The sequence below is a fragment of the Globicephala melas genome, chromosome 3 (genome assembly GCF_963455315.2).
Source record: "Globicephala melas chromosome 3, mGloMel1.2, whole genome shotgun sequence".
Taxonomy (NCBI): domain Eukaryota; kingdom Metazoa; phylum Chordata; class Mammalia; order Artiodactyla; family Delphinidae; genus Globicephala; species Globicephala melas.
In genome coordinates, this window is record NC_083316.1 from 152,440,693 (window position 1) to 152,466,018 (window position 25,326).

A 25,326-nucleotide genomic window follows, 5' to 3' on the forward strand; every position below is an offset into this window, starting at 1 on the left:
GTCTCCAGTCTGGGCCCAGTGCCAGCCCCACTGTCTGCCCATCTATGGTGATAAGGGTGACTGGATGTCTGCCAGAGAGTCCCTGTCTGTGCAGGGGACGGCAGCCTCGGCCAAATCAAGGTGCTTGGGGCTTCCACCCAGCGGATGTTGAAGTGAAAACAGGCAGCGAGATAGACCACGGGTGGGGAGGGGCTGCTTGCTCACTTTTTTCTGTGATAAGCATAGGGATCCAGAAGAAACGCTAGGTATACCTTATTATGATATGAAACAAACCATGTGGGATCAGGGGAGGGTCTTGCTCAGTTCTTACCCGGGGGCCAAAGTCTCCTGGTGCACCCTAGGAACAAAAAACAGGGTGATACATCACCACTACTTTTATTACTACTTCACATGTGTGGAGAATTTGCTCTGTGCTCAGTGCTTCATATACACAGTCTCACTTCATTCTAAGAAAAAAAACATAAAGGTTCTATGTCATCTCCATTTCCAATGAGGAAACTGAGGCACAGAGAGGCTAAGTAACTTCCTCAAGGTCACACAGCTAGTAGATCCAGGGCTGGGAGCCAGGTGGTCTGTTATCTATTGGCAGCCCCCAGACACAGCAGAGTGGAACCCCCGAACCTGGGAATAATGAGGGATGATAACTGATTTACTGTTTTAAGCCACCAAGTTTTGGGGCAGTATGCTATGTAGCAGTAGATGCCAAGACTTCAATTTCTCTCTGTTTTCAAAGCCTCTACCTTAATCATTTCTATGACTCGGTGGCATCAGCCAGAATTGGCAAGAAGGCAATCACTGTACCTGCCAACTGCACGAGTGTCTCATCATCTACAAAGAACATTCAGACGGTTACCTCACGCAGTCTTCCCCATGAGAGGTTGGTTTTAATTTACAGATGGAGAAACTGAGGCCCAGAGAGCTGGGTAACTTGCCAAAGGCCACACAGTTGGTGGTGGAGCTGTAATGCAAACCTGAGGCTCTGAACACCAGATCCTGTGCCTTGCTCAGCCCTGAGGGTGGACCGGAACCCTGGCTGCCCTGACCTATGCGGGCCACATAGCAGTGGCGCAGCCCAGCCCAGCCCTGCCCTGCCCTGCCTTAGAAATGCCCTGTCGGTTCTACCACACCCAGGTCTGTTATGGCCCCTCCCTCCCCTGACTCCACTGTGGGACACACAGGTCTCCCCTCTCTCCTGCTCCCCTCCAAGTCACTTGGAGTTCCCAGCCCTCCAGGAGTCTGACTGTGACATTTAGTGCCAAATGTCAGGGAAGACCTTCTCACAAAGGGCTGCAAAGGGTTAGCTCTCTGCCATTTGTTTTCCTGGGGGGGTGTCCTCCCCACAAAGAATGCCATCAACAGTCAGTGTTCAATTCCACAGGCTCTTCTGGCACCTTCCCCTTTTCAGGATTGATTATTTTGGAAACTCATCATTCTGGGTAGACTGTGCTTTGAGTTTTGTTACACTCTGGTGCCAGGAGAACTCGGATTCAACCCTCCAGGTACTTTAAATTGTCAAATGTAAGCCTTGTAACCACTTTAGGAGGTAGGAACCACTAGCCCCACCTCACAGATGAGGAAAGTAAGGCTCCAGGAGGGGATGTAACTTGCCCAAGGTCACACTCTGGAGCTGGGGTTTGAAGGCAGATTTCTGGCCTCCTTTATCAGCCTACTGCATCTGGACAGCTTCCAGCATCACTTACCTTTTCTCCTTTGGGGCCTGGAAGTCCCTGGAGAAGGAAGATAGAGAAAGAACAGGAGTGAGTGAAGAGCACTAGGCTAGCCCCCTTCTATCTTCCCTGAGGCTTTGAGGGCAGAAGGGCCTGTGAGGCTGAGCAGAGCTGTGGGCAGCTGAGTGAAAAAACATACACGCCTATCAGCCTTTATGAGGGCTGCCTGTGCTGGCCCCAAGGAAGCTCTGAACCTCAGTGCTCACCACAAGGAGGACAGGAGACTGGGGTGGTCACTGGCTTCCTCTCTGGACAGGGGCACATGTGCTAGTCATTTCCCCCAGAGAACAGAGCCCTCCCTGCTCAGCACCCGTTGTGCCCAGGTACCAGTGAGGAGGTCACTGTCTTCACAGTCTGGGGGTGTGTGGATGTGGAGGTGGCTCCCTGCAGGCCATGATGGCTGCCATCACTCTCTGGCTGCAGGGAAATGTGTCTCTTTCAGTCTTGCCAAGTTACCAGGACTTCTAGGGAAGCTGGTCAGGCCACACACAAGGCACCAACTGTGGAGCTCAGAGACCCTGGGGTGGGGGCCAGGCTGCAGTGGGCCAGCTTGGGGTTCACACTCTTGGTCAGGGACCTCGATCACTGGCCTTCTTCCCAAAACATCCATGTTCCCTTCAGGTAGTGATGGATTCGCTCATTCACTCATCCATCTAGGTAGTGGGTTCTTTCTTCCCCTTTAATAATGCACTCATCATCAGTCAGCTCTTCAATCATTTGTTAATTCACTCATTTTTTTCACTCACTTGTCTGCTCAACCATCATGCATTTATCCATCCACTAACTCATCTACTCTTCCATGCATCCAACTGTGTGTACAATTCATTACCTCATTTGACTCTTCTTCCATCCACCCATCCATTCATCCATCCATCTGTCCATCTGTTCATCAATCTATTCATCCATCTGTCCTTCCTTCCTTCCATCCATATCCAATTATTCATTTTATTATGCTGTCTCTGTGTGCATCTTATTCATTCTGCTAAAGATGCCAGTGGACCATATGCTTCTGGTCCAGGTGTTGAGAACTCTTCAGCCTGATGTCCACCATCTAAGTCTTCAGACTGTATGAGGGGATGCTTTGTGCCTGGGGTCTGCTGGGAGGGCCTTCTGTGTTTTGAGGGCTGACTGGGCACCAGGGACAGTGCTGTTCACAGTTGTTTGCATCCCCAGCATCCCTGTGGGGAGAATTAATATGCCTGTTTGACAAACAGAAGCCTCAGGCTGGGGAGGTGAAGAGGCCTCCTCAAGGTTGCACAGTCAGCAGGTGGTGGAGCTGGATTTAAACTCAAGTCTGATGGTCAAGTAGCTTCTCTCCATGCTAAACCAGGTTCTTAGTGGCCCTTCTCTCTGGCATCCATGGTAACTCCCAACCCCAGGGGCAGCCCCATCCCAGGACCACCTACAACTGCCCTGTTATCACTTACGGGCTTGCCATCCAGACCCAGTGGTCCCTGGAAAACGAGAAAGAGAGAGAGAGAGAGAGAGAGTGAGAGAGAGAGTGAGAGAGCACAGAGGTTACACACAGGAAAGGCATTTCTTCTGTGTTTTACGACCCAGAGGCACAATTGAGTGACAAGAGACCAAAGCCTGCCCCGAGCCCATGGTCTTGGGTACATTCCACGTGGACTCAGGGTGGGGGCATCTCTGTGCTGTTTGTTGCCCAGAATCCCCTCCTCTGATAACAGAGCCCGTTTCTTCTCCAAAGCCACCCCCATCCACCCCATAGGGTTTGGACATGTGACCATATTCCCTCGGCCAGGGTGAGTAGTGCAGGTATGAGTGTCATGCCTGGGACTTTGAATGGTGGAGCTTTAGAAGAAAAAGGATTCTTTTCTCCTGATGGGGCTAATCCTGGAGCTCCTGGGGGCACCACATGGCTTGAGAAAGAGCCAACAGAGAGGAAGGCAGAGCTGAGAGACAGAGAGAAAGGCACGCAAAGGGCCTGAAGCTGAAACTACCTCTGCATACTTCTTTCTGTTTGTCAGCGAATACATTTCTTTCCTTAAGCCAGTTTGAATTGAGTTTCTGTCACTTGTAACTTGTTAGGGACTGAATGTGTCCCTCCCAAATTCATATGTTGAAACCTAACCCCCAATGGGATAGTATGTGGAGGTGGGGCTTTTGGGAAGTGATGAGGTCATGAAGGTGGAGCCTTCATGAATGAGATTAGTGCCCTTATAAAAAGGACCCCAGAGAGCTCTCTAGCCCTCTCTCCCCACCATGTGAGAACACAGTGAGAAGTTGAAAGTCTGCAACCCAGAAGAGGGCCCTCACCAGAACCCGACTGTGCTGGCACTCTGATCTCAGACTTCCCAACATCCAGAACTGAAGAGATAGATTTCTGTGGTTTATAAGCCATGCAGTCTATGGTACTTTCTTAGAGTAGCCTGAACTAAGACATAACAAGAAGAGTCTTGAAAGCTCTTTCAGCTCCCTGCACTGCTGTGGTCTTTGAAGGCAAAAGTCAAATAATACAAGGGTGGGTCTAGAGAGCTGGGGCCTCTCAGTGGTCTGGGGGTTTTGTGGTATCTTCAGACGGCTGGTGACCACTGCCCAAAAGCTCCCACTGTCCACCCACCTGACAAAGCCTCACTGGATTCCTCTACACCCTTGTGGAGGTGTAGAGGAACCCAATGGGGGCGCCATGGACTGGGTCCACCTGCCTGCTGGTTCCAGTGGTAAACAGCCAGTTTTCCTGGCTGGGTCTCCAGACTGCCCTGGCCGACAGCCATCTGCAGATTCCCCAGATGCTGTGAGAGCGACTGCTGCTTGGTGCCCTCACTCAAGGGCCTCACTCCAGGCAGGAAACCAGGGCAATTCTGAAAATTGGTCTCCTAAGTGCTTCTGGCCATTCCCTTCACATTTAGTTGAGGGTCTGGATGTCAGGGTGATGGCCTGGGGGCAGCTGGGGTCCCAGGAGAGGGGGAGTGGGGCCATTCCAAGGTCTTGGGGGCCCAGGCTCTGGGGGCTCCTGGTCAGGTGCAGTTTCGGTCCCCGCCATCTGCAGCTCATCAGAAGCTGTCCTAGCTGGCCTGTCTCCTTGGGCCAGCTCCTGGCTGTCCTGACCTGGATCCATATGCAAAGCCTTTTCCCTTTAGCAGTCCTCTAAAAGTAGGTCCTGCCCCTCATCTACCCCTCCATGCTCAGGCCCTGCTAGGCCTCCTCAGGGCCATGTCCCTCTGGGCATCTCTATGGGGGACCCCTCACCCTAGCCCTCTCAGCTGCCATAACACAGATGGCCCAGTTCCATCCTGGGTCTCTTCTGGGGGCTATTGGTGGCCTCCACACTCTGCCTGAATCACAACAGAAGCCCTGTGTAAGGAAGGTGTTATCATACCCATCTTACAGAGGAGGAAACTGAGGCCCAGTGAGGGGAAGGCCTTGCCCCAGGCCATGCAGCCAGAAGAAGTGGGGGCTGGAGCCGACATGGCAGGCACTTCAGTTCTGTGTCCACACTACACTCAAGCCACGGCAGTGGTCTTGCCTGGCCTCTGGCCACTCTCCCCTCTTGTCTGCCCTTGCATGCTTCTGTTCAAACCTTCCCTGCTCTGTCCCATTGCCCACTGGATCTCGCCTGTCCACGGGCCCCCAGTCACCTTGTCCAGTGTGGTTGCCACTGCAGACTCTGTGCCCAGGCCCTGCATGTGTCTGTCCATCCTGCTGACGTGAGCCCAAACACAGTGCAAACTTTGCCCCTCTCTATTCTGCATGGATTAAAAAAAGCCATAATGCAGATGGAAATTAAAAAGAGACTAAGATGCAGTTTAGAACTAAGTAAAGCTCCTTCCTTTTCAAGAAGTAACAAGTGTTGGTGAGGATGTGGAGAAAAAGGAAGCCCTGTGTGCTACTGGTGGGAATGTAAATTGTGCAGCCACTATGGAAAACAGTATGGAGGTTCCTCAAATAATAAAGCCACCTTATGATCTAGCAATTCCACTTCAGGGTATTTATTCAAAGAAAATGAAAACAGTAATTTGAAAAGATATCTGTACCCCCACTGTAGCATTATTTACAATAGCCAAGACATAGAAACAACCTAAGTGTCCATCGATGGATGAATGGATAAAGAAGATGTGGTACACACACACACACACACTGGAATACTATTCAGCCATAAAAAAGAATGAAATCTTGCCTTTTGCAACAACATGGATGGAACTTGAGGTGCATTATGCTAAGTAAAAATGTCAGGCAGAGAAAGACAAATACCACATGATCTCACTTATATGTGGAATCTAAAACAAAACAACAGCAAAAAAACCCACGCTCCTATATACAGAGAACAGATTAGAGGTTGCCAGAAGGAAGGGGGCATGGGTGTGGGTGTGGGTGTGGGTGAAATGGATGAAGGGGTCAAAAGGTACAACATTCTAGTTACAAGAGTTCTAGGGATGTAATGTACAGCAATGAGGACTCTAGTTTACACTACTGTATTGTATACTTGAAAGTTGCTAAGAGAGTAGATCTTAAAAGTCCTCATCACAAGAAACAAAACAAAACAAACAAAAAAGGAGACTAAGGTGCAGCTTAGAACTAAATAAAGCTCTTTTCTTCATATGTCAGGAGGGAGAACACAGCAGGCCTCACTGCTAAGTCACCAGCAGCAGCTGCGACATGAGCAGGCCTTGGAACTGGACAGCGTGATGAGTCCAAGGTGTCCCTGATAAAGGCCAGAGCAGGGTTTGCTTTGGACTTGACTCTGCATCCCTCACAGGGTTTGCCCTTGCCACAGCCCTGGGAGACAGGTGCCATGCCCCCTCCTGCAGATGAAGAAGCTGAGTCAGTGGGATTGTCCAAGGGCTTGAAATAGGTTCCACTCTCTATGGAGTGCTCCCTCTTCTGCAGCACAGGGTAGTGGGGGTGACAGATGGCTGTCCAGGGAACCTAGGGAGAAGGTTCATAGGCTTTGCCTTCTTTCCAGGATTCCTGGTACATCTGTCTCCCTCACTGAGCAGACCCTCCCTGGGCAAGGGCTCCCTGGACCCTCTTTCACTTTGACCCTCTGCCAGGGCCAGTTCCAGCTGACGTGAAGCATGCAGCGCCATGGTGCCCTGCTTTTCTAGAAGTGTCCACTGCAGAAGGGAGCCTGGGGATGTTGCCTTGGCTTTGACTCCAGAGGGGAAAAAATCAGTGCCACCAGCTGTCTCTGAGAGCGTTAGACCTCAGCTGCCCCTTCCTGAGAGTGAATCCTGCCTTCCAGGCAGGATGCTCCCCTCTGCCAACTCCAAGACTGTCCTCGATGGCACATTGATGGTGCAGCCTTGGTCCCCTACTTTCTCGTTTGTGAGAAGCCCTGTAAGTGGCAGAAAACCAAGTTTCCCACCCAGGGCCCTGCCTGTATTTGGGATCACAGAGCCCTTGCTCCAGGTCTTGGAGTTTTAAAAACATGAATCAAATCTGTAGTTTCTGAATAATGGCAAGAAGGGGCATTAAGAGCAGCAATCTTGGAAACGCCCATCACAGGGCTGAAGGAAAGTCACCTCGAATTCCCTGGGAACCCAAGATTGGAGCTGTATGTGGCTAGATATGATGCTAAGAAGATTCCCTTGGCAAACACAGAATGCCCACGTGCAAATGTTTAGAGACCAGAGGGTGCTGGCCCAGCCTTGTGGGTGGAGCTGACCCACAGCCATGGCCTTAGTCTGAAGAGGTGGCTCTGGGCTCACCTCTGGTGACACCTAGGCAAGAAGGCTGTGCCCAGGCCCTTGAATTCTCTCTCTGGGGAAACAGCTGACCCTTGGAGAGGCTGACAGGTAACCAGTGGTGACTGGGAGTCACTGAAGAGGGGACTCACAGAAGGGTTGGGTGGAGGGGGAAACAACCTGGCTTTGGAGTCAGATGGACCTGCCTAGCTCTGGGGCATGATTCTGACCCCTCTTATCCTGGGGGAGGTTGGGCCCTGGGCTGTGAACCTTAGAGGACGGGCCCTGCCTCTACATACTGCCTTTCCCAAACAGGTGTCCAAGGAACAGTGTCTTGCAGGGTGTAACAGGCTTGCCTGGGGAAGGGAATACTATGGTCAAATAAGGGGTTACACCCTATGAAATAGGTTTCTTTCCTGCAAGATTTGCCTGAGCCATCATCCTGCTTGTGGGTCTCCCGGAGGGCAATGTTCCCAGCCTCACTGGACTCTCTCATCTCAGGGCCTGGCTGAGTCTTAGCAAAGCAACTCTGATGGCAGGCTGTGTGGACCATCTATGAACCAGGTGTTTCCATGTGTTGGAGGGAGGCCCAAGCCTGGCTCTGGGTGCTCTGAGAGGAGGGAAGGGTCAGGGGCTGGTCAGATGGGAGCCAAGGACAAACATGGGGTGGGTACAGTAGTCAGGCTGGACCAAGGCAGGGCAAGGTCTAGGCTGAGTGCCCCAGCAGCTGACAAGCTGGTTCTGGGAAGCCAGGCCATCTGGACGAGCAGAGCCCCAGACTGGGTGGAGGTATGGCCTTGGTGGCATGGGGTCTTATTCCATCAAGGCAGCCCTCCCCTTCCTCGACCATCAGCCGCTCCAGCTGCTCCTCCCCCTGGGTCGCCTACCAGAGGAGCGGAAGGAACGACACTGGGCAGCCCATGGAGTGAGGGCAGGGCTTGGGCCTTCCCTGGGTTCAGATCCCCTCTCTGAGCCTCAGCTTCCACAGAATGGGTGATCCTGAGAGTCAGATGCCACAGCACTATGCCTGGAGGTGCTCGGTTCCTGCCGGCTGCCTCCCCTGCCTGATCAAAGCTGTGGAATTCACCAGAGGTTTTCATCCCCTTCTGCCCTCCACGGAGCCCCACAGCTGTTTACAAGCCTGGGTTCTGCTTTAAATCACTCCTCCCTGGTGCAGATCAGCTGAGCTCCAGGATGCTTTCGGATGTGTGGAAGCAAACAAAACCCTGTGGTGCGCTGAATCGCATGCCAGGAGGACAGAGCCCCCGTGCTGGCCCATGCCCCTTGCCTCGCTCAGGGACCCGAGCAGCCCAGAGCCTCGGTTTCCTCAGCCATAAAATGGAGGTCTTATGCTTCTCTCAAATGACAAGTTCAACATGGGTCCCAGGTTAGTCTCCTTTGTCTCCTCTTTCAGACCAACCCAAGTCATGAGACTCTACAGGGAAGTGGACACAGAGGTAGAGTCTGCACTGGCTCTCGGGTGGGCAGTGCTGGGGAGGGACCTTTGTGTGGCCTTCCTAGTGGCTGGCAATGGGACGCCAGGCTGTGCCACTGCTGTCATCTCTTACCTTCATGGGTTTGCTCCCTCCCTCCGTCACCCTATTGGTTATTTCCTAAGCAGGGTTCCATGGAGCCATCTTATGAGAAATATTAACTATGGCAAAAGAGGGGAGGTTTCTTGGGGAAGTAAGTATGGGCCATGGAGTATGCGAACTCCATCACTGGAGCTTCTCAATGTTCATCAGGGAACAAAGCCTCGGAGGAACCCTGAGGCAATGAAGTTGTGTCAACCATTTCCTCTGCACAGGGCTGGCTGGTTCTGTTCCTCCCTGTCAGCTATGGCTCAGCCCTCCCAATTGGCAAGAGTATCTGTTGAACTGAAGTAAATCAGTACACTGGTTGTGTTTAGACGGAGACAGGAGTAAATGCTCAGACTGGCCGGAGCTGGGTGACCATCTTGTTTTCTGTTTGTAATTAATGCTGACAGCTCCCCTTGGGGAATGGAGCCCTCCAATGCACCAGAACAGGGCCCCTGGATGAGGGGGCTTACCAGGATTATCGGTCCAGGGCCCAGTAATTATGGCCCAGATGTTGACAATTCATCAAATTACAAGGCTGTTGGGGCCTGGGGTCCCAGCCTGGGACGTGCACATTCCTGTGCAAAGGCTGTCTCATTAGGGCTGTCCAGTGGGCAAGGGGGTGGGTGGGAAGCCCCCTTGGGCAGGTCAGCACCATGCGGTTCTGATTTCTCAGGCCAGGCTGTTTGCACACACATGGGCCACAGCAAGACTGTCCGGGCTTAACAATTTCCCAGACTTGGATTCCACCGTAGGGTAAGGGAAGAAAGGACCCCCAATTTTTACGCCCAGCCTGGCTGCAGCTCGTGCCTTGGTGGTGGCACAGGGTTCCTCCTGGGGATCCCCTTCCTGGGAGCTGGGGCCCTCTGTAGAGTGGGCTCTGCAGTCACCTACTGCATCTAACTCATAGCAAGCTGTGAGGGCTTTAGCTTGGTGGGGACCTAGGAGCCTGCTGAGGTCAGAGCCCTGCCCTTCACTTGCTCCTTGGCCTGCCCACGCTGCCCCCTTCCACTCCTCGTCTGTACAGGAGAGGGCAGGGCTGGCCTGGAGCCAGGTTTGGTTTGGTCCATGCACTTAAAAAAAAAAAAAAAGCAAAACTAACCGAATTAGTTGCAACATTGAAAAATTGTGACATTTCACATAAACATCTGGAGTATGGACTTTCCTTGAAAAGTTGAAGATCTTGCACCCTGGGTCCACGTGCTTGGCAATACCTGCTGGGTCAAGTGTTCCTTTAGCTGGGCACTGCCCCAGGGCTACAGGCTCCACCCCACCCTAGTGCCTCACACCTGGCCTGCTATCCTGCTGAGGTGACCTGCCAGCTCTGTAGGGGCATCTGGGTTTGTAACCCTTGGCCTAGAAAATCTCTAGGTCCCTTTAGGTCTATGATTCTGTGAGGCCAGAAAGCCAGTTGGCTTCTATTTTGCAGAGAGGGCATGCTCAGTGAATATCTTGCATATGCACTGGAAGCAATTACACGTATGTCCGTTATACATCGTGGCTAGAAGAGATGGTGCTATGCCTTTGAATTGATCCCAAACTACCTGCTTAAATTACACATTTGCCTGTTACATGATTACCCTGTTAGGTATCATGAAAAATTGTTCCAGGGTGGGGTGAAGGGTAGTGATGGACCTGACTCCCATTGGGTGTGGGATGATGGAAGCTGGATCAGTGAATGGAGCTTGTCTGCTGAGAGCTGCCTCTAGCCTGGTATCTCCAGCTCAGGCACATGGGGCTGGTCTGATGGAAGGCAATGGAAATAGCAGACAGGCTGAGGCACCCATTTTGGTGGCAGCCTCTGCTAGGGTGAAGATCTAGCAGAATGGATCAGAAGGGTGACGGTCCCATTGTGACTGGAACTACATGATGGAGGCAGTCTAAAGGGGAGTGGCCTGCCTAGGACAGCCCAGCTCAGGCGGTGGGACTGAGACACAGCATTACCAAGACACCAGGGGACAGAGTGACTGAGAGAACTCATAACAGACACAGAGGCGACAGCGGGTGCTCTGCAGGGACCCCTGATGCCCCAGGCCACACTCCTGATCTGCCCTTTTGCCCTGAGCCTTAGTCTGTGGTTCCACTCGCCTGCTTCCTCCCATCCTCACTCATGTTTGAATTTCCAGCCTCTCTGAAACCCTGGGCTTTGGGGTAGGCCCTGTTTGGTTTCCATGGATGACACAATTGTCACCCACTGTTCATGGATTGGTTGGAATCCTTAAGAATCCAAAGATTTTGTATAAAACTTGTATTTCTATCTTCTCTCTCTTTTTTAAAAATAAACTTATGTCTTCCTTCCTCCCTCCCTCCTTCCCTCCCTCCCTCCCTTCCTCCTTCCTTCCTTCCTTCCAGGCTGCGTTGGGTCTTTGTTGCAGTGTGCAGGCTTCTCATTGCAGTGGCTCCTCTCGTGGAGCACGGGCTCTAGGTGCACGGGTTTCAGTAGTTGTGGCACGTGGGCTCAGTAGTTGTGGCTCGCGGGCTCTAGAGCACAGGCTCAGTAGTTGTGGCGCATGGGCTTAGTTGCTCCGTGGCATGTGGGATCTTCCCAGACCAGGGATAGAACCTGTGTCCCCTGCACTGGCAGGCGGATTCTTAACCACTGCACCACCAGGGAAGTCCCTCCAGCTTCTCTTGATATGTTAGGAGATGTGGTAATGATCGACCTGCTTGGGCTGAGCTGCAGCACCCCCTTTAGATGGGGCATGTATCCCCCCAGTTCATCCCAAGCCCAACTTTTCCTTACACTCTCCTGCACCCAGCCAGTTTCCCCTATTTCTTCACCTGGCTGGCCCCTGGAATGTATCAATGAGCTTGTGAGCCTGCAATTCTAGCTCTGAACCATCTCTCCAAACCACGTCCACATCCAGTCCCCCACTCACCCCTGCCTAGGACTTGGCCTCTCTTCTGGACCAGTCTCCACCAGCCTCCCTGCCTCCTATCCCCACATGCCCATCCTTCCTACACAGTGAAGGAGCGGGGGTCATTCTGATTGTTTTGTTTTTACCTGGCAGACCTTGGAGTGAACTGCTTAACTTCCCTGGAGCCTGTTTCCTCCTCTGGAGAGTGGGTGTGGTGTGGATGGAATGGTTTCCTATAGATGACAGTGCCCAGCCTGGAGCTTGGCACACAAAAGGGTTGAATGAGTGTGACTGTAATGTGCTGGGCCAGTTTTGGGGTAAGAATCCAGGAAAAGGGGTGGAACTAAAAGACATACACATTTGCCTTCTCATCTGGATGTCACTGACCCTGAGCACAGCCCTGTTAGGCAGGTGCCATTATTACCTCCATTCCACAGATGAAGAAACTGAAGCTTGGGGAGGCCAGGCATGGCCATCTTGGCCTGGGCATAAGCCTAAATCTCCTGCCTAAACCCCGCATGCTTCCCACCTCACCATCCCTCTCTGGCTTCATCAGCACCTAATACAGCCTCACCCCCACCCTCAGGGCAGAGCCGCAGTGCCCCTTGGCCTGACATTCAAGGACCCCTCCTCTGCCTCCATGGTCCTCCTTCCAGACTCATGTGTAACCTCTGAGAAGTCTTCCTCAACTCCCCCTCATCCCACATAGTTCCTCCGTTACTGACCCTCTACTCTGTCTTCCCAATGCCTCCCCTCCCCACTGTGACTGTCCCCGAGGCTCCAGTGCCCACTAGAGGCCTGGCTCTGAGGGATGTCTGTGAATCTTTGAAGTGCCACCTTCCCCGGCTGGGCTCGTGCCACCCTGTCCCACTGAGTTTGGGTCTAAGTAGCCCAAAAGGGAGGACCCATTAGTGGAAGAACCCGCTCTTGTACGGAAGATGACCCACTGGGGCCAACCTCTCCCTAGATGTCCCTCCTGAAAGGTGGGTATGCAGCCCTGGCTTGTATACCTCCAATGACGGGGAACTCACTGCTTCCTGGGCAGCCTGATAGGTTTGCAAAGTTTTTGTTTAAGCCTGGACCTTCCCAGGTTGGATGCTACTGCAAGTTTCCTCCACCCTGTGGTCCCTTAGGGAGGCAACCACTTGCTCAATGAAGTTGGGTACTCCATGGCTGCTGGCCCCTGACCCCACTCTCCTGTTCCCTCCCAGCCAGGCCTGTCTTGGGTGTACCCTCTCTCTGGACATTCCCCCAAAGCTCCCATTTGTCAGCCCCTACTTGGCCTTCCGACCTCGGCTCACATCTCCCTTCGTGGGAGTCGGTACCCCGACTCCCACCAGGCCAGGCTCAGGTCAAATACACTCGCAGCAACCTGTTGTTCCTTCCTGGCCCTGAATTTTGATTCTCTCTCCCACTCAATCACAGCCTCCATGGGGGGAGGGACTCCAGATGTATTTCTCACTAATTGTATCCCAAATGCCAAACAAAGTGCCTCATAAATAGTGAGAACACAGTAAATATTTGTTGAGTGAACCAGCTGTCAAGGGAACTCTTCTGTGAATGAATGTCCAGTTTCCTACTGATGCCTGTGCCTGGCCTGGGAGCACCAGAGGGCACTCTTGACCTGTTGACGGCTGTCATAGGCACCCGCTGACTCCTGCCCTCTGGGCCACATCCTGGGAGCTGGGCACTGGGGACACTCAAGGGCTCCCCCTGCTGGGGTCAGTGATCATCACGGTGGCAAGAACTGTCACTGAACCCAGCCTGTATGTCCAGTGTTAGGGCTCTCATGGAGTCAATTACCTGGCTCCCCCAATGGCTGAAGAGGGGTTAGGGACATGCCTGAGATCACACGGTCTGCGGAGCCCCACAGCCCACTCTTTCTTCACTGCATGGGCAGGACAGGGGGCCAATCCCTGATTTCAGGAGGAGCTGGGTGGACCAGCTTCATACCCCAAATAACTGCTTTCTCTCAAATCTATTTACTTGGAAGACCTGAGTTTGTCCCAGTGGCTTAGTGCAGGTCTGTGAACATGCTCTTCCTGTGTGGGGGGGGTGAGGGTGCTTTGCTGCCTGGGGGAAGTGGGAAGAGGGGCCAGCAAAGATGTTGTCACAGTCACACCTGCAAAGGGCAGGACCAACTTCTGCTGGCCCTCCATGGCCTGTCCCTGCTGATAGCAATCCCAGAGCTGGATGTGGGAAGATGGCACCTCCCTCGGAGCTTTGTATCTGGGGCTGGGGGCTCCCGGGCCACTGCCAGGACGATGCAAAAGGCTGCCGAGGGTAAGCAGGGCATCTGGGAACTGGGGGCAGGAGTAGCAGCTCAGCCCTCTTGGTCCTTTGGTTGCCCCACATGTGACACTTGAGGGACATGGGATAAAGCATGGGCCCAAGGCAAGGAGCCTGGGTGAAGGAGCACCTGTCCTGGGCTTTCGAGGGACCCTGGGGAGGAGGGAGGAAAGGCCAGCACGGTGGCCTTTCCCTAGGGCCCGGCTGTGGCTCCCCAAGGTTCCAATCTGGGGGCCATTAGTGGGGCTTGGAAAATCTTCTTTCATCCCTTCCCTGCTCCACCCAGAATCTGGGGAGATGGGGAGAAGCACTGCAAGGCTCAGATGAAAATGAGATGTAGGATGTTGAAATCTAAAAACAGATGAATTTGGGATATTACAGATGAATCATTTAACTAATTATATTATTACAATCAAAGCTGTTTTTGAACTATGAGAGTGCAAAACAGCATATGAATGTGTGGTGCCCTGTGGTCCTTTTTTGTTCACTTGATTAACTCCAAACAGTCTGAGTTATTCATTGCAAAACTGGTCCCAGGCAGAGGCCCTGTCTCATATCCCACATTTCTGCACAGAGCTTATGCTGTCCCCCGGGGCCTAGGCTGTCGATGCCCCCATGACTGATTCTGGAGACAACGTGCAGCTCTGCCTGGCCCCCGCCCCGCCCCAGATAGGTGGTGCTTGGCTCTGGTCCCTCAACTGTCAGAGCCAGCTTGCAACTCCCGCCAGCCCTCATTTCTCCAGTCTGCCCCTTTTACTCCATCCTTACTGGGACATTCTTATTTCAGTGCCTGATATTATTGTAGCTGCCTTCTACCTGGACCCCCTTCCTCCAGTCTCTGCCCTGTAGCCAGGGAGGCCTTTCCAATATACACTTCTGCCCACACCCCTCTGGGTGGGTGGGGGCCCCTCACTCAACATCATCTTCCCGCCTTTCCCTGCCCTCCCTCAGAGTCACTGTCCACTGGCACATGGGACCACATCTCACTCCCTGCCGTTTACATTGTGCCTGTGCTGGTGCTGCATGGAATGCCTCCTACCTTGTCTTCGTGCCAAATTCCTACTCATCCCTCAAGACATGCCCCAACTGTCCCTCTTCTATGAAGCCTCCCCTTGTCCCAGGCAGAGTTAGCTCCTCCTTCCTCTGTGGGGTCCGAGGCCCTGTCTGGATGCATTACAGGCTTACCCACTGTGCCATAAATGTCTCTGTGTGGGAAGGTCTAGGGAGTCTTCAGGGGGAAGCCAGGCCCCATGTGCTTGTCACTGTGAGATCTGGAAAAGTGGCATGGCCACTCTAAGCTTCAGTTTTTCAGTCCACAAAATGGGCACAAATCATCATGTCCAGGGATATGATGTACTTTGAAACTGTGAAAAGCTGCACAGATCCAATCCCTAATGTTTTCATCCAGGCCAAGCCTCACACTGCAAATGTGGACAGAAGGGCTAAGTGACTGCCTACCAGCAGGGGTGGAAAGGGACTTGATCATGGCTGTGGTCTCTTTGCTTCACTCAGCTGCTCCTGGCCAGGGAAACGGAATTGGACATTTCACCACGAGGGGGACCCTAATTTCTAATAATCGCTATGATACAGACACATGGATGAGGAATAGGAAAGAAGGTGGAATGAAGAAATTTTCTTCTTCATCTAAGTTAGAACTGGTTTTCTGTTTTTGTTTGTTTGTTTGTTTTTTTAATGGAAAGCAGAAAAGGGTCTTAACAATTTGATAATGGGGGTGGAATGGGGAGAGAGCTCCAGGGCCAGATAAAAATAGGGATGAGGAAGAGAAACAGAAAATTCACCCCAAATAATCTGTTTCTCTGGGTGGTGAGAGGAGAAAGACCCTTCTGCCAATGCACAGACAGTCTGAGCCCTGGTCTGCTGCCACAACCTGCTTACTGATAGGGTGGCTGGTGTGATGGAGAGTCTTCAGGCTGCGTGCTAATCCGGGCTTTGCCATGCAGGTGGGCCTCGTCTCTTGGCCAAGTCCTATCAATGTCTGAGCCTAGCTTCCTCCTCTGTCCAGCAGGGCCGAGACCATCAATCTCCCAGGGTGGGAATGCGGGCAATCACGCCCCCAGCAAGCACTTGGTCTGTGCACTTGTTCCCAGGCCCATTGGAAAGGCTTCTGGGGGATGAGAGTGGACAGTCCTTTTTTCTAGCTCCCTTGGGAGGAGAGAGACTCCCCACCCTTGTCAAGGCAGCTGTCTCTGTGGACAGGTAGTTTCTGTAAACACAGAGCCAAGTTTCCTTGGCCTCCTGCCTGGGTCAGCCTCTCACCGTGGCCTGTAAGATTCTATCCCACAGAGCCTTGGAGACCTCTCTGACTTCCCCTTCTACCATTTCCTGGCACTTGCTCGCTCACTCGAGCCACATTGGCCTCGCACGTACCCTGGACACACGATGCTTGTTCCTACCTCGTGACCTGTGCACTTGCTTCTTCCTCTGCCAGAAGCATTTCTCAACACCCCTCAAAGATTGCTACATCTTTTCATCATTTAAGTCTCACCTCAAATGTCATCTTCCCCAAGAGACTTCTGATTATTTAATCCAAATTATACCCACCCATCCACCCAGTCAGCCCTCTCATCACGTCCCCTGCTTTATTCTCTAGCATATTTTACTGCTTGAAGCTATCTTGTTGGCTTATTACTTGTTTGTTTCTCTCTTCCTCACTACAGGGAGGGGCCTTGTCACTCCTGTTTGGTGCTAGTCCAAAGACCCAGAAAAGCACCTGGCACAGAGACAATGACCGATAGTGTTTCTGAAGTGGGCATGCTCCCCCATTCCAGGGCCTCTGTACCACTGGCCCTCACTGGGTTTCATCATTTCTATGTACCTCACAACCTAATACTCTCCTCATACATTCAAATACACAAATCTTAAGCCCTGGAAGATTTACCAAATACACATTTTTCAAAAATGTTTGAATTGTATTCTGAAGGTGTAAAACAAATGCGAAAGTCACTAAAGCTCAATGCTGAGTCAAAAAAGTCCAAATACCAAAAAAGAGGAAATGTGAGGATTTCGATGTTGTAAATAGGAGATGATGAGACTTTTTCTGTGCCAAAGTCAAGATGTAGGCAATACTGAGCCTTGCGTGACAGACAGGTCTTTTCATCCTAGACAGAAGCCACATTTTGGAGTGCAAAAAAAGAGTTTGTGAGAAGAAACCTCTAGGAAGGTCACAGTGACCCCAAGTTGTCCCTCCCTCTCTATCCCATGGTAAATTGGCTGTTGGTCCCCCTCCCCCATAGCTCCCCAAAGGCTGCAACTGGGTCTGATTCTTTTTGTGCTACCCTAGTACACAATACACCTTCTGTATTTGTTGAACAGAGCCAAGCCTGCTATTTATGAGATGGCAAAATCACTTTATCAACATAAATGCTGATTACTACCCCCTAATGTAAGAATGCTGGGCCCAGGGCTCCTCTGCAGGTCCCACCTTGGACTTACAATGTTCTGAGTTCAAAATTCTCCCATGTGTGTCTGATTGCATGATATCTGCTGTCCCTGGATCAATTGGAATCTGAAAGCTCTCAAATGCTGGTGATCTCTTTAAATTCTATACCTGCAATTCCAAGTTCTACCACCAGATGGCAGTTAGAATTACACAATATTTATCAACACTAGTTTAATCTCTGAGACTGTGCTTCTAACGAAAATACACCCTAAATTAAAACAAGATACATACGTATATCCATAAATTTTTAACTTATGTTGTCATAGATTTAAAAGTATAATACCCATGATTGGCCAGGGCTTGGGGCAACATGCAGCATTCATGTGCTGTTGGTGTGAATGTAAATTAGCACAGCTTCCGGGGGGGCAATTTGGCAGTACACGTCAAAAGCCTTAAACATGTGCAAACCCTTTGGGCCAGCAATTCAACTTCTAGACATTTATTCAAAGGAGATAATCATTTGGCTTCCCTGGTGACGCAGTGGTTGAGAGTCCGCCTGCCGATGCAGGGGACACGGGTTCGTGCCCCGGTCTGGGAAGACTCCACATGCCGCGGAGCGGCTGGGCCCGTGAGCCATGGCTGCTGAGCCTGTGCGTCCGGAGCCTGTGCTCCACAACGGGAGAGGCCACAACAGTGAGAGGCCCGTGTACCACAAAAAAACCACCAAAAAACAAAAAACAAAAGAAACAAACAAAGGAGATAATCATGGAAATAAGCCTAGATTAATTCCCATGACGTTGACTACAAGGGTGAAAGATGGTCAATATAAATAATATAACTTGGAGACTGGTTAAATCAATTACATATGTGATAAAATGCTATGCAGCAGGCTTCCCTGGTGGTGCAGTGGTTAAGAGTCCACCTGCCAATGCAGGGGACACGGGTTCATGCCCCAGTCCGGGAAGATCCCACATGCCACGGAGCGGCTGGGCCAGTGAGCCATGTCCACTGAGCCTGTGCGTCTGGAACCTGTGCTCCACAACGGGAGAGGCCACAACAGTGAGAGGCCCGCATACTGCCAAAAAAAAAAAAATGCTATGCAGCTATTACTTTCTATAAGAATTCTTAATGATGTGGAAAAATCTCATGCTATGTTAAGTGGAAAAAAATAGGCCACAAAAACGTATGTCCACTGTAATCCCATTTTTAGAATAATAACTATAAAAACAAATTTGTACACAAAAAGTATGGGAAAAACAAATGCCAAAATATTGAGGGGACTTATCTGTGGGTGGTAGGATTATGGACGATTGCTTTTTCTTTTTTTGTGCTTTTCTCTATTTTGGGAAGGTTTTATAAAAAACATGCTTCTTTTGTCATCAGCAGAGAGCTATTCATGAACGCTTGGCAGCAGAAAAGGACAGGCTGGCCTCTGTACAGGGAGGCTGTGGACAAGGTGACTGAGGCCCTTTTCAGTCCACAGCCTGCCCCACAGACATGCTTAGCTCCTATGGCCCTGTCCCCCTACAGCCCCTATCGGGTCCATATATGGACCTGGTTTCAGCTGGTCTCCTTACGGGGTGAGGGGCCACACTGGATTAATCCAGAATATGAGGCCGGCACAGTCTCTACCACAAGCATCCTGCTTGACTCTTTTCTTGCTCTTACTTCCCTTTAGGAAGTGACATGTTTTTAGCACAAAGGAAAAACATAACAGAAAACTGCCTGAAGCTGGTCTTGAAGTTTAGTTCAAGAAAAAGAAAGGAGCCTCAAAAACTTTTTCTAAAACTGACTGTTCAAAGCCATTTTCTTTTCCAAATGCTGCCAATGTGTGTTGGTGGATCAGAATGATTTCCTAAGCCTGTCTTTCCTTCCCTCGAGGTTTTGTGGGGTGAGGAAAGATAGAGGTATTATCAAGGGGCTGCCACCTGCCATGCTGCACTTGGGCTCTGCGTGTGTTCCCCCCTTTAAGTCTCCAACTCTGTAGGTGTGATCTCCCCAGGTTCTAAGAGGCCAAGTACCCAAGACTGCACAGCTGAGCCAGGATGGGACTGGGGTCAGACAGACTCAAAGTCCGTGAATACTCAGTACACGAGGTGCCTCTCAGGTGGCCAGGCCCCTTGTGCTGCAGGGGTTGCCCTAACCCTGGGATAAGCGCATGGACCCGTCTGTCAGCAGAGCTTGGGCTGGGAGCCAGGCCCTCTACAGGCTGAGAGAGCTGAATTTCAGCTTAAAACACATGGGTGCCCTGAGCCTACAGAATTCCCTCCCAACCTCCGCCTGCCCACATGGGCCTGCTTCCCTCCTTTGGGGAAAGCCAGGCGGAGTGTCACTTCCACCCTGTATCCCTCCACTGAAGGGACAGCCTGTGCGGCCTGATGGAACAAGGGTGCTTGGAGGCACACAGCTGGGTGAGTCGGCTGGCTCCTGGCACTGGAGGCACAAACACCTTGAACTCAGCAGCAGGCAAGGCCAGCCCAGTCAGGGAAGATGCCCAGATCTGTGTGGAAGTGGAGTTGCATGCAAACTGGGGTGGGCGACCTCAGGAAAAGGGGCAACCCAGCCCTGGGGTAATTGTGGGTATGATACCAGCTTCTCCTCACCCCTCACCGGGCCCAGCCTTCTCAGGGCTGCCAAGTGATGAGAAGCTTAAGGGGCCAAGGGCGTGGGCTGCCAGTGCTGTCTGCAAACGGGCAGTGGGGAAGGCTTGCTGGGCCCTAACCTGCTCCCTTCCCAGAAAGCTCCCAACTTCATACCAGGTGGACACACTGCATGCACATCCCTCCCTTGGCCTCCCCACCCCAAATTCACAGAGCCCTGTCTCTGACCCAGGCTCAGTGCCAAAAACCTCATACACTAAACACCAGGCTTAATTCCCTGACAGCCCTGTAATGGCCTTAGTCACCTGACCACCATTTGCTGTGACCTCACTTTACCTAAATCCCAGCTCTCTTCTTCACATGGAAGGAAACAGATTTTAGGGCTGCTGAGGGTCTTGCCGCCAGCTTCACAGCTTGTGAGGGGATTCAATTCCCAGCTGCCTAACTCTGAAGGAGGACTCCTACTCATCACCCACAGAGCCTGCTGGCCACCCCCCAGCCTGCTCCGTCCTGGGAGGAAGGGCAGGGATGGTGGCAGAGGGGAAGAAGCTCTGTGGGAGGTAGACTGGACCCCTGGCAGCTGGTCTGGAGTCCCCTGACCCTCGCCCAAGGAAAATGATTCCCACAATCAGCCAGCAGCCTCTCCGATGCTCACAGCCTGGGTCATGTGTGCTCAGAGGAGACAACAATGCGCAAGAGGGAAGAAATCCACTCACCCACCCACTCCCCTTTGGACACGGGCACCTACAATCAAGAGTAACCCTGGAGTATAAAAGGTAACTAGGTAATCCCAGGAGTGGTTCTGTCAGGAAGTTTCCAATGCTCCTGAGCTAGTGAAGCGAGCAGGCCCAGGACACGAGGCTGAAATGTTCCAGCAAAAGCCTGTGGTTCCCCAAGACTCTAGCTGCCATGTCTAGGAGTGTGGGCCAATCAGGAAAGGCTGCTGGGAGGTGGCGGTGCCCTGATCCCCTGTGTGCTCCTGTGGGGTGAAGGTGGATCATGGCCGGCTTCGCATTTCGTTCTTACCCCACACAGAGCAGGATGTTTCTGGTCTGAGGGGCTGGGCTGCTTGCTGCTGGGGGAGCTGCCCTGGCTGCCTGGGTGGGTGGAGCACAGACCACTCGAGACATGAGGTAAATGCCCCCCAAAGTTTCCACCAAGAATTGTAGGCTGGGTTTGTGACCCATTTTGTGTAGCCATCACCTCCTCAGTCTTAATTAATCCCAACTCCAGTGCTGTTAGGGAGGCCTTGCATGACCCCATTTCACAGAACAGGAAACTAAAGCACAGAGAACGCCAGAGCCTTCCCCAAGGTCACCCAGCTAGGAGGCAGCAGGGTTGGAATCCATGCCCAGGTCTCCCTGATGCTCAGGGCTGGACGGCCCTCCACAGCCTTCTGGGAAGGTGGCTCCTGCAAGACTGGGGACACCCACCCCCTGACCCCGCCCTCCACTGCCAGCCAATCCTGACTCTGGACAGAGCTGGCCACTAGAGCGTCCTCTGAATCCATCAACATTTCCCTCCCTGAATCCTCCTGGCCTGTGGCCCAGAACAAATCTCCCAACAGGATGGTCCTGCCATGCTCTCCTTCACCAGGCTTACCCTCTGCTCTTTCTTTATCAGGATTTCTGCATGCTGCTATCATGGGCCTTAATCTCCGTGCAGGACTGGACAGTGGCACAGCCATATTTCACCTTGCTTCTGACGTGGTGCTCACTCAGCCCAGGCTGGGAAATCCATTCCAAGTATAAGCTAACTTTTAGGTTTAATTGTAAAAGATCTGAGAAGTAACGACACCAAAAAGGCCAAACTGGAACTAACCAGTCTCTCGTTCTCGAGTGGTGACAGGACATGGTGGGCTGGGACAGGGAGTCTTCTGTCCACTGGAAAGAGTCTGGCAGCCACGCCCACAGGAGGGCACTCACTCCACAGCCAAGGGCTGGACCCTGGGCTCAGGGCTGACACACTGGCCAGGAAGAGCAGTGTTGGGTGGACTCAGCACGCCAATGAGACTCTTTCTTGGAGGCTATTTGATTTGTCTGCAAGGCAGCTAGAGCTGCAGACAGTTCCCTCCAGGCCAGGGCCCTGCAGATCTGCACATCCTGCATCTTCACAGAGCTAACGCTACTCCCTCCACAGAGAGACCACAGCCACTGAGGAGCAGAGGAGGAGGAGGAGAGGAGTGCAGACAGGTAAATAAAGGCACAGAGGAAGAATACTGGCTTGAGAGTAAAGGGCAAAGAGAGCAAAAAAATATATGGCAAATTACCGGGTAGCCATCTCGTCCTGATTGCCCCTGTGGTAATTAATACGTCATTAATAATTAGACTTTCGGCAGAAAACCGTATGGCAACACTTAGAACTCAGTCAGGGCCCCAGATCCCCCCAATATCTGCAGGGTTTGCAGCAGAGGCTGCTGGCTAGTAACTGACTCCTTCAAGCGGGGGGATGCAAGGCTCCAGTGGGTTTGGGGGATGGCGCACCCATTCCTCACCTCATAGGGCCAGGCTGGAGGGGCCCCCAGGGCACATACCACATGTGTCCTCCCCACGTCAGCCAAGGCACATGGCAAGGACCTTGTGGGATTGTGGGCTTCTGGAGGGTGGCATCATAGTTACCATGGAAAATGCTCCTTAAATGGGGCCTGATCTGGGGCCTAGTGAGCAGGATATGGGTTTCCCGTCTGTTGCCACTGGGATGGGGTGACCTGAGGAAGACAGCCTTGGAAACCAGAGATATGGGGGCACGTTTACTGCTACTGGATGCTTCTCTGACCCCATGTGCTCGGAGCAGTGGCTGTCCCGCCAGTGTCCCATACATTGGCATCCATCTCAGGTTGCAGCTTGAGAATTCTGCATTTGTTTAATCCACTTAGTCGTTTAAAAGCCAAGTTTAAAGAAAAAAAACACAAAAAACCAAATTTTCTCCATAGCCCTCTGCATTACACACTTCGGCAAGTTCACGCAGGCTAGCCTCCATGTGACAGTCAGGAAGGACTCAACTGTGAAAAACTGCTCGTAGCCCATAAATCTAGACATTCTCACTTTCTGGCTAAATGTGGTGCTGCTACATGCATCAAGAGGTCCAGATTCTGAAGGGTGCTGATCGGGAAATGAATCATGGTAAGTGGAAGTAAAACGAAGCTGCTCATCTGAAAGGAATTCCTTTAGAAGGTTAATTTTGGCTCAAGAGGACTGTCAATGCGCTTTTTGAATTCATTCATCAGGATTTATCAGGCTCTGAAAAACTGCCAAGATGAATCAAAGGCAGACTTGTCACGTGTCTTGGAGAAGGAATGGGATTTCTGGGGCTGCTGTGGATTGGGCACCAATCACACGCTTCTCAAACTCAGCACCCTCACTGGCCAGCTGTTCTCTCAAGGTCTCTGTTGCCCAACCCAGAGAGTCAAATATTTTGGCAAAGAAGGAAAACGGACCCCAGGATCTAGTGGTCAGGCGCAACATATTCCTGGCATAACTGCCTGACTCCAGAGCTCTTTCTGCCAAAGCATGTGAGACGAAAATGTTTACACAGATCAACTGCTGCTGAACATTTAGGAAATATGGGCATGGTGCTTGCATTGCTGTGCATCAAGCTGAGCCAGAGATTTGGTGAGGAGCAGCCAGGCTCATGTCAGCTCTCTTGCAGGGAAAACAGTCACAGGATGCTTCACTGGGCAAGTCAAGCCCATGGAATCCTGTGCTTGCATTCATCTACAAATCACAAAAAAATATGGCCCTGTCTGGGACTGAATTTAACTTTAAGGACAGACCACTCTAATCAAATATTATTTTCATGAAAGTGCTACACAGAGAGAAAACAAAATGTCTTATCTTTCAGGAGCAGAGAGCATAATCCAGGACACTTACGGGAGGACCTGCAAAACACAAGCAGAGAAGCCACAGTCAGCATCAAAGGGAGAGAGGGTCCCCTCGCCCAGGCCGGCCACTCTCTCACACAGCTCCTGGCCACCCCTCCTAGCAAGGCTTTGATGCTGTCATTGGCCCCAAAGCCAAGTGGCAGGGCAGAGGGAGTGCCTCTGTCCTTGGAGTGGCTGGGTGGGCGTGTGCCTGGTAAAGACAATCCAGCAAGTTTTGGTTCCTGCATGCATTACATGAGGCTGCTGCTGCTTCTTGCTTGGGGCCCATCCGTGTTGGGTTTTGGCAGGCAGTGTAGGAATCAGACCTGTTCCTGCTTGAAGAACAAATTTTGGAACTCACTAGGGGTTGGTTCATTTCCGTGGAAAGGGAGAGACTTGAGAAAGAAAACATTCTGGGCGGAGGTGAGAATACTCCTAGGTGCACTGGATGTGTGAGTGTGTGGCTGAAGCTGACATGTAGGGGGGTCGGGGGCCCATAGCCCAGCTCCAGGGTTAGCGGTGCCGAGCCTGGCTGCGCATGGGGGATTTGAAGGGGGCGAGTCTGGAAGCACAGGTGGCTGCTGCAGGGAAGGCTGGTGCAGCAAGCTGAGACTTGCCCCATGGAGAACACTCAGGTGTTCCTCACCTTACAGTGTGCAAACCATATTGCACATCTATGACAGCATTTGACCTTCTCAACAGTCTTTGAGGTATGATGAACATACCCATGTGACAGATGACCACACAGAGGCTCAGAGAGAAAGAAATGACTGGTCGAAGGCAACATAGTTGGTTAGGGGTGGAATTTATCCCCGAAGGAAATCTCCTGACTCTCAAATCCTACACATTTTCCACTAAAGCCATGTTGCTGCCAAACAAGTGACTCCTCTGCTCTCTCCTGGCAGGCCCCAGACCTCAGTCTGGAGAGTGAGGCCGGCACAGGGAGGCGGCCCTCGGCAGTCAGCCAGCCCACACATATTTACGGATCGCCACTGGGTGCAGGTTAATGGGACCAATGGTGAAAGGCAAGATCTCTGACTCACAGAATTTTCCTTGGATGGATCAATACTTAAGAAAACAACGACACAAGGAGGAAGCACAGGAAGCTCCCAGCACGTAATGAGGGGCCAGAGCCAGACTGGGCCGACTCAGGTCGGGAGGCTAGGCTGAGTTCAGAGGGTGAGGAATAGTTATCGGGGAGAGGAACAGGGAGGGAAGCGCGTGGCTAGGAGGGAAAAGCTCTGAACACGCCAAGGTCACTGGGCATCTAGGGTCCAGGCGAAACTGAGCGGGCTGCAGCAGAGGAGAGCCTGGGGAGAAGGCAAGCCAGCCAGACCACAGCATCTCGTTTCCACGTCACTGTCCAGCGGA

General features: G+C 52.0%; 1 protein-coding gene across 1 annotated transcript in view; it reads right to left on the minus strand.

Moving 5' to 3' along the window:
* Positions 1–25,326, minus strand: part of COL23A1 (collagen type XXIII alpha 1 chain) — a 352,704-nt gene that overhangs the window by 22,644 nt on the left and 304,734 nt on the right. The window contains exons 4-8 of the mRNA XM_060296702.1: positions 23,966–23,973; positions 22,366–22,392; positions 3,155–3,181; positions 1,701–1,727; positions 311–337 (exon numbers count right to left, since the gene is read on the minus strand). Of these exons, the coding sequence (XP_060152685.1) occupies positions 311–337; positions 1,701–1,727; positions 3,155–3,181; positions 22,366–22,392; positions 23,966–23,973 (116 nt within the window). The remainder of the gene's footprint in view (positions 1–310; positions 338–1,700; positions 1,728–3,154; positions 3,182–22,365; positions 22,393–23,965; positions 23,974–25,326) is intronic.